The 8,757-nt window shown below is 47.7% G+C and overlaps 3 protein-coding genes across 3 annotated transcripts; 1 reads left to right on the plus strand and 2 right to left on the minus strand.

The window, feature by feature from the left end:
• The first annotated feature begins 718 nt into the window (after positions 1-718).
• On the plus strand, positions 719-5,782 carry V1508DRAFT_95555 (uncharacterized protein). Its single transcript, XM_066943125.1, has 5 exons — positions 719-1,255; positions 1,306-1,437; positions 1,487-1,654; positions 1,714-5,556; positions 5,614-5,782. Exons 1-5 carry the CDS (start codon positions 1,004-1,006, stop codon positions 5,668-5,670), a joined length of 4,452 nt encoding a protein of 1,483 aa, XP_066792029.1. The 5' UTR covers positions 719-1,003; the 3' UTR covers positions 5,671-5,782.
• Positions 5,783-5,893: 111 nt separating this feature from the next.
• V1508DRAFT_362512 (uncharacterized protein) lies at positions 5,894-6,876 on the minus strand (the record flags this gene model as incomplete). Its single annotated transcript, XM_066937236.1, has 2 exons — positions 5,894-6,591; positions 6,678-6,876. The coding sequence occupies 2 exons, from the start codon at positions 6,874-6,876 to the stop codon at positions 5,894-5,896; spliced, it is 897 nt and encodes a 298-aa protein (XP_066792030.1).
• Positions 6,877-7,193: 317 nt separating this feature from the next.
• V1508DRAFT_429078 (autophagy-related protein 27) lies at positions 7,194-8,645 on the minus strand. Its single transcript, XM_066941858.1, has 2 exons — positions 8,221-8,645; positions 7,194-8,146 (listed from the first exon to the last, which is right to left on the minus strand). Exons 1-2 carry the CDS (start codon positions 8,483-8,485, stop codon positions 7,578-7,580), a joined length of 834 nt encoding a protein of 277 aa, XP_066792031.1. The 5' UTR covers positions 8,486-8,645; the 3' UTR covers positions 7,194-7,577.
• Between the last annotated feature and the right edge of the window lie 112 nt (positions 8,646-8,757).

Genomic DNA, 8,757 nt, shown 5'->3' on the forward strand with positions numbered 1-8,757 from the left:
GATTCACACAAGTCCAATTTTGACGTACCTTGGCGCGTGGACACGATGCCGCCATGTCTAGAACCAAGCCACTTGGTCCCGCTACCGGTCCTAGACGCCTTGTCGACAGGCGTCAAGAGGTAAGCCCGTGAGATCCTCTTATAAACATATGCGAGCACACTACTCGCCCTTGTGTGCTGAGGCTTGTCTGAGTGCCATCTGCCAGGTAGATAATGTTCCTAATGTTTAAAATCCGGGGTTTGGTGGATGTCAAATACAAGTGGTAATCTAGTGCGTGCCATCTGGTCAAATTTGTAGCGCGGGCCGGGCCAGCCACAGCCCCTTGCTGCCATCAGGCATATTTGACTCTGCTAAACCGCAAGGTGATATCTGTCTCAGGCCAGTTTCGCGCATACTGACAACTAGCCCGTGTCCTATCCTGACAACATTTTTTGTCGCCGTTCAAAGATCGAACAGGGGAGTATCTCGCGCGTTTCTCGACGCGTCATGGACGCGTCCAGAACGCGTCCATGCAGTCCCCTTAGACTACTCCACCCTAACCCTCTACCAGGTGCAATTATTCCTACAAAGGACTCATCTTTTCGGCAGCAACCAGCGTGAGCATGTTTAAAAGAAACCTATCAATAAAACAGGCTCATTCTTGCTGTATAAACGAGCGACACTGGTACAGCTAAGCTAGCAGGCCATACATGCCTATGCATAAGGTACGATATGTACATTTAGCGTCCAACACGAGGGGCCGGGTAAACGACAATTTTGACGCGTCGTGTTTAAATGAAGTGTTTACTGTGCCCTACACTCGTCGAACGTCACCTTTCCCCCCTTGGTAACTGCCTAAACCCCATATCGACCCCTGCGAACTGCAGCACGGTGTCCTTTCTATCAGCCTTCTTCATTTTCCGCTTCGTCATTTCTCTGTCTCGTCTAGTCTTCATTGTCCCCATACGTCGTTGGTCCTTGACATATCACGGCGGTTAGGTTCACACTGCTCGAGAAACGCAACATGGTTCACACTGCTTCATCCAGCATCGTGACCTCGAGCACATCGCGGCCCAGTACCTCAATGACTACCGGTACCGGCTATTCGTTCCAACGTTTCAATGCGTTAACAGTGGACGACTTATTTGAGGAATTGAAGACTACCGAGGTCCAGTACATTCGAGACCTTGGGTCTATGCGGTCTGTCAGGCTCGTTGAGGAACTCTTAATTTCTCACAGCGCTCTCGAGCCGTCTCTTACGAAGATTTTGGAATGGGTATATTATCTTAATCGAATCGACTGTTGTAGACGACTAATGACTGTCAGGCGGAGGAGGCGGCCCCAATTTATAATGAGTATGTCAAAGAGTATATGTTCAACCCAGATGAGACGCAAGAGATGATATATCTCAAACGGCGACCACTAGTCCGTCTTCGGTTTTACGCAAAGTTCTTCAAGGTATGACATCCGATAATTGTTCAGTGTGTTCTCGCTTAGTCCCTCCTAGAAACTCGAAGAATTCCTGCCCAACGTGAAGAACATTACCGTCCCGACGTCAACATATCGTGCCCTTGTCACTAGTGCTCGCGTCAAGGTCGAGAGTGAGAAATTAAGGGTCGCCAGACTTCAGGTTGATTTTTCGCGTGTCAGGAGTTTCGACAATTTGCAGCCAGTGGTAAGTCCCCGCAATGGTGTGGATGTCGTGTTTTTGATCTGAGGTTGATTATTTCTCAGGCCTCTTGGTTTAACTCCCAATTTATCTCGATGCGTTCATACTGCCAATGCCATTTAACTCATCGCACCGGAAAAACATTTTCTGGCCTTCCTGTAGAGATTCTTCTCATCACGGAACCTCTTATGTCTGACGCCCTCGCCGTTTGTCAGCTTCATGAATTCCATCGCTACCTTCTATTTCCCACGTTTCGCCGTGCCGACGTGGTATGCAGCCTTGGGTCTCGCGATTCTGCAATTGCTTTAACCTCATACAACGGTAGCATGCTTGAACTAGAGTTTTCTTCAATGGAGAACAGGAACACTTGGGCAGCGAAATTCCAAGAAATATTCCCTCCTGCACCTGCTCTACCGTCAGCTGCGCAGCGATATCAAAGTAATTCGAACTTTGAAGGTCTGCAAATCTCCACGGGCAATTCCAAGTCAGCGGAGACTGATGGCGTCTTGTTGCCTGCCGAGATTCTCGAATCGGAACTACAAAGCCCGCGATTATTTGAGGAACCAGAAATAAAGCCATATATCGTCAGCGATACATCGCCACAGAAAAAGCGGCGCTCCGTGTTTAAATATGGTAGTATGGTCGCACAAGCCACTCAATCCGCGTCTCAAAGGATGCAGGTCCGGTTTAGCAAGATCTCCACTGATGCCAAGATCGCTGGTTTTTCAACCTCAGCATCTCCGTCTAAACGACGTCAAGAGCTCTTGCGTCAGCCATCTTCTATACAGAGTATGGTGCTCACGGAAGAAGAGTCCCCAGATTTAAGGCAAGAAGATGCTGGAAAGGTTGCTGAACAGAAAGCGAAACCTTGTCGGTCAGACAACGACGTGGAAGAGGCAACGGATGTCACTTTAGCGAAAGCTGCTAATCACGCACGAGAATTTGCAACACCGGGAATCACCGAAAAAGGTATACCAGAGAGAGATGTTACGGAACTGGCAGTGAACTCAGTGACAAAGCCACCCATTTCTGAAAGTGAATCAGTCCAAGATGGGCTCGCGGCGCATTCAGAGTCGACGATTCAAGTTGTAACTCCGTCCCGAGGTGATGCGATGGCACTTACTGGAGCATGTACGTCTTCCGAGCGATCATTTGTCCCCGAGACATTGCATGCTACTCCCACCACTGTCCAACAAGCCGTCGAAGATTCTTCATATATTTCACTTGCAGACAAACCGAAATCGTCGTTCCGGTTTTCTAGGCGCACGGACTATGGGTCATCCACAGTCAGCCGATTGTCCTCCGCTTTCCGAAAGATCTCTCCTCGTCAGGTCGCTCCGGACAATACTGTTTCTGACGCTGGTAATGAGAGTGCGACGAGTGGTTTCTACCTTCGCACGGCGACGTCTGGAAAGCGAGCCTCAACTGCAACAGCAGCTGTATCTCCAATGATGTCAGATCGCTTATCGCCCGCAAGTGTATCCACGGAGATCACCGACGACGGTAATTCCAAAGCCCAGAAACGATCTTCATCAGGCTTGCGCAATATGAAGTTCTCCCGATCAATCATGCGGTCAAGCTTGTCTAATGCAGCTCCCTCAGTCGGGGAGAATGGCTCTAGCAGCAATAAGGCGGTAAAAAGCCCCTCTATGACAGTTCCTATCCTGGCTAGACTTGCTGTGCCGCAATGGGACGAGAAGCCGAAGAAGTTCAACGTTTTTTCGCGGTCGGCTAGAAAGGCAAGAGCAGCAGCGTCCCAACTGCCCCTGAAGATCCAACCTGACGTGGAGGAAACTGAGACGGCCAAGACAATCTCGACTGTTCCTCCATCCCCGTCTACAGAGGAGTATGTCGTGGAGACTGTTCGGGAAGAACTCGTGCCAGAGGAACAGGAAATTGAGCCGGGAGACGAAGAATCGAAACCGGAGGCAGCAATTCCGGAGCGAAACACTCTGAGGAACAGGGATACAGACTCTAAAACGGAAATATTTCGACCCCTTCCGCATAGTCCTGCAGGAACTGCTCCAGAAGCAAAAGCAGATGATAAAGGCGATCAGACTAGTGTAATGGCAGTCGATACCGGTGAAGAGGATATTCAAGATTTTGTACAGGTGCCTACAGTTTCTCCTCTCAAAATTAATGTCGAATTGAAGTCTCCAGAATTTCAACGGCCATTACTCTCCCCTGGTTATCCACCGTCTCCCGCCGAGAATATCGTGGTTACAAACGATGGAGCTGCAGTTGCATTGAAGTCCGAGGATATTTATCCTCAAATTGCACATCGAACGACTTACATGGACAGACTTGGAATCGATGAACTTATTCAGGAAGTGGAGATTTTCAGCCCAAGCATTTATATTTTGGGCGATGTGCCCTTGCCGTCATCTCCCCCGCCTGATTCGGCCATTGAATCTTCGCCTCCCTCGCCAGCACTACCTCTTCGGGTAGGAACTTCGCGTCTTTCACATGAGTCCCGATCGTCGCGGTCGTCGAGGTCGTCTACCGTTCGCGACAGTAAGGCTACTCTTCGTGCAGTTGCGGATCAAGGGCTTGAGCGATACGTTCTTGTTGATAAGCCTATGTCAGATAGTGAAGAGGAAGAGCATGAGCATGAGCATGAGCATGAGTCGCCCACGTATGATATCTTCGATGTGAAGAATATGTCGGTATCATTCCCGCTCACGAGTGTTCCTGTCGCCAATGAAGATGAGGTAGTGGATACGACCGTTCCATGTAATTCAGTCGCTTCTCTGAAGATTGGACAACGGACAAATCTGCCGCAGCAGCTATCTTCTCTGTCGTCTGTGGGTTCTATAGTTTCTGCTGTTTCGAGAGATTCGTCCGTGCGTGGTGAAAGTCGGCCTTCATCCCCATTGAAAAACGAATACGCACCATCCAGCATTTCCTCAGGATCCGTCTGGGACGACTCTGCTTCCGTCTCGGAGGATGCGACCTCTGTATCGGCTTCCGCTACCACTCCGTCTCCAACCTTACAGAATCCGGACGATATGAAGATTGTTTTGTTTTTATGCAACGCTCTTGTCTACCAATGGAGCCCACAGCACCGATGGGATCGTATTTGCGAGAAAGAGCTTCGTGTCATAGTCACTGTCACTGAAGATAGTGGGGCGATCGAAGTCTGGCCGATAACGGGGGGCGGGGTTCAGAGTATAGTCCCGAGTAGCACGTCGTCCGTTTGCCATGGGAACAGAGTGCAGTTCAATTTTGGAGATAAAGCTTTATCAACTTCGAATGACGGTGCTATACTCACAATTGCGATTGATCAGCATGTGAATATCCGACGAAGCACAGCCTTCGATATTCATCTCAAGAAAGTAGGTAGTTCGGGAATCACAATGTTCCGAACTCGCACTGCGATTGAGGCAGATCGCATGTATAATGCCATGAATTCTTGCCGGCTAGATTTTCACGACATTAAATCTCGGCCATATAGTTCGTCCGCGCCGAGTATTGCAAGCAGCGAGTCGTCGTCACATAGCAGTATCGGTTCGTCTCTCTTTGGTGGTCATGCCTCTATTTGGTATCATCCATTGTTAGACAGTACCAATCACAGTGGTAATAATTCTGGTGATTCGAGTATTACTGGTGTCGGAGAAGTCTTACTGATCAAAGACTTCAAATGTCGGTTGTTCTTGCGTCAGAACGCATTGAAATGGCGGAACATTGGACCCGCGACTTTGTCAGTCACAGGCATTCCCGGTGCTGTCGGTAATAAAGTGATGGTCAAGCGGCACGACGGGCAAGTGTACTTTGATCTGGTGGTTCAGCGAAATTCGTTTGAGCGCGTTGGCCGGACGGGCCTTGCCATTCATGTTATGGATGAACTGTCCGAACATGCTGATGCTGTCGCTGATGGGGAATCTCGCATCGCGGTGTACATGCTTCAGGTATGTGTCGAGACCTACACAGCGTTTATATACAATTGACAGCTGACTAGCATGTAGTTCAAAGGAGAGAAGGATACAAATTTGGTAGATAGAGCGATGAAAGAGGCGCTCTAATTGGCGCATAGTTTGGTGGGTTGGGTTTCTGGTTGGTGTTATATAGTAGTTTTGTACATATATGGTGCACGTATTGGATATAAAGATGACAAATTAGATTTGAATGTTTTGTTTCTTGGTTGTTATGTTCTACTTGTTTCGTGGTTTTATATTTCTGCTAACAACATCGTCAATGTTCTTGAACTTAACGGTCAATAATACACAAAAATGTCACATCTGTTACCTAGTCTGTAATGACCAAAACCGCAGCAGATGCAATCTGCCGACGAAGATCCGCCCAATCAACGTCATGAGAATCCTCCACCTCACCCCATCTCTTCATCTGATGAAGCACTTCCAACGTGACCGCCTCAGCCAAGTCACTAGTGGATATTTCCCGATTAACAAGCTTCATACCGCCCAAGAATGACTTTCCTTCAAGCACTGCGCGCTCAAATGCTGTAAGCTGCCAGACATCTAAAGAATTCGCCCATGCTGCTGCTGTCCGTTTAATGTTCTCGGACTGCATGTTTCCAGTTAGTCCCTTGTCACCATCTGAGAAATTCAGCTTTGCGCCCCTGAAAGCCTGCGTCTCGGCCCACTCGATAATAGGTCGATAAATCTCCTCCTGTGCTTTGCGCAAGGCACCGTTATATTCCTCTGACGGAGCAAATATAAGCATGGTGTCAGTATCGAGGTACGGTAATAGCGCCTTCACAATACTGTCTTTTGTGAGCGTTGCGTCGTCCGACTTGGTGATGTCTATCGCTCTGGCGGCCAAAGATGTGAGCGGTAGCGAGTGTGGCTTGATCTGCAGAAACGGCAGTGTAGCCCATTCTTGCACAATCAGGTGCGCGAGGGTAGTTTTATTGTGTGGAACGATTAACGGGTGGCCGCTGGCAGTTCGGATCGGGCGAACGTCTAGGTTGATCTGGTGTCCATCTGTTGCACTTTAGCATCTAGTATTCAATGCACATGATCCATAAGATGATTTTAAATATAAACAAATAGTAGAACATAACCCATACCTTCGGTAGTCTTGATATTAGCCTTCTCCCAAAACCGTTTCGTCGGTCTCTTGAATCCAGTGCCCTTGCCGGTGTTCGAATTCTTCAATAAGGTTGCCGTATCCAGCACAGTAGCATACCCTCTAATGGAACAATTCACCATTCTAGTCTTCGCAATCACGGATATTACTATTTTAGAGCATTGTATACTTTGGCACATTGACCCAGGTCGCGCAGCTGCCCAAAGAGTGCTGCGCACTAGACCTCCGGACACTGTTCGAGTAAGTGCCATAGTCACTGGCACTAATTGCAATTATAGGCAAGCGCAGTTTTAAGCCCAAATTGACCTTCCCAATTAAAAATAAAAGTCACTTCAAGAGTGACATTACAGACCGGACGGACTGTGAAAGGAAACAGTATTACAGGCGAATTAGGCGAGCTCCCCACTCGATTCCTTCGTGCGCTTGGTTTTGCCGAGAAACCCCTAATCCACGCTAAACAAAAGTTGGACTTGAAAATGACGTACTATCATGAAAGTGACAAGATTAGTTAGAAAACGTCTACAAGTAATAATAGGATTCTTTACAAGCACCAGAGAATAAACGAAATCCACCTAAACAACAGAGACGATCATTTTAGAACCGCAACATGATTGAACTATTTGTTCTCCATCTAGCATGCAAACCCACAACTTCCCGAATTCGCGCCATATACCAGATACACCCCATCTGGTTCAAATAAACCGAAAACCAGGCATGAATAGTAAAATATTACCAAAAATTTATGAATATTACGCCAAACAGTTGCATGACCTATCCTGTATGCGAATATGCAAGAAGATGAAGAAACCCCTGAGACAAAGCACGAAATGAAGAGATTATTCCCTAACTTATCCCAACTCGATTAACAGCGAAGCAATATTTAAAAGACCGCATAACCATCTCTATTGCTGTTCGTCGAGAAGCCACTTCCAACCTTCTTGGCGAAGTCCCGGGCGACATACGGGATATCAACAATAGCCTGGGAGCTAGGAAGAAGGTCGACGCCAGTCGCACCCCTTCTGTAATTGACGTAGGCAGTGATACCAAAATAGGCAACGAGTATGAGTAGAGCAGCAATGAGGATGTACTTGACGACGTTCCAGGCCGTAGAATTAGTCGACTGCTGCACACCGACAAGCTGTTCATCACAAACAGCAGAGGTGTGCCACTGGAGATGAAGGCTCTTCTCGTCCCAACTCAGGACCTGAAGGCCAATGGTATTGCCATCGGCATCATGAGTAACCTCAGTGAGAGTATTATCGCAGACAAAATCGATGTCGGTCTCCATTTCATAAACTTCACCCCACATTCCGCCGGTGAGATGGACATGATCTCTCACAGAGTAGGCTTCGTCTTGAGCAGTAGAGCCGTTCAAGTCACCAGAAACAGGGATGACCTGAGTAATAAATGGGTTCTGACCTTCGATAGCAACGGTCTGGATTCCGCAAACTACGGTTATTGTCAGCTATCACGATCAAGTGCCATTAATATGGCCATATGAATATTATTCGGTATACACCTACCTTGAGTTCCTGCGGGGCATTGCATGCTGACAGCCATCTGGTCATTAATAGTGAGAGGAGCACACAAATTAATGTTCCACGTCATAGTAGTTGTCGATGGAGGCGTACTCCGGATGACTTTGACAGAGTGATCTCCGGCGAGCGAGGTAAGATTGAGGGCCTGTCCATCTACAACAGCGTTGCAGTCATAAAAGACCGCACGAACAGCGGGCGCGGAGGCAATGGCGTATAGAAATGCTGTCGACTGAAATATCGAAAGCAGCATGGTGATCACTAAAGATATACCGAAAATTTCAGAGATTTAGTTGTCTGGGAAGAAGCAGAGGATGAAGAGTCGTCCAGAAGAAAACACCCAATAATGCTCCATTAGATGAAGGTTTGGCGGTTGAGTTAGTCTATATAGAGCTTAGCGTCAAGCGCCCATTAGTGCTTATGGTAACTACTAGTCTACCCTCTGTCTTCAATTACAGCTGTCCTCTACTCCACTTCAGCCAGTATTATTATTCTACTGGTATGAATCAAATTGTCGTTTAGAAA

The sequence above is a fragment of the Lipomyces doorenjongii genome, assembly GCF_038497915.1.
Source record: "Lipomyces doorenjongii strain NRRL Y-27504 unplaced genomic scaffold V1508scaffold_199, whole genome shotgun sequence".
Taxonomy (NCBI): Eukaryota; Fungi; Ascomycota; class Lipomycetes; order Lipomycetales; family Lipomycetaceae; genus Lipomyces; species Lipomyces doorenjongii.

Excerpts from the sequence above, each read along its gene's own strand:
- V1508DRAFT_95555 (XM_066943125.1), top strand. The coding sequence starts at position 1,004 with ATGGTTCACACTGCTTCATCCAGCATCGTGACCTCGAGCACATCGCGG. Across the intron at positions 1,438-1,486 it reads TTTACGCAAAGTTCTTCAAG|AAACTCGAAGAATTCCTGCC; the intron begins GTATGACATCCG and ends AGTCCCTCCTAG. Across the intron at positions 5,557-5,613 it reads TCGCGGTGTACATGCTTCAG|TTCAAAGGAGAGAAGGATAC; the intron begins GTATGTGTCGAG and ends ACTAGCATGTAG.
- V1508DRAFT_429078 (XM_066941858.1), bottom strand. The coding sequence starts at position 8,485 with ATGCTGCTTTCGATATTTCAGTCGACAGCATTTCTATACGCCATTGCC. Across the intron at positions 8,147-8,220 it reads ATGCCCCGCAGGAACTCAAG|TTTGCGGAATCCAGACCGTT; the intron begins GTAGGTGTATAC and ends CAATAACCGTAG.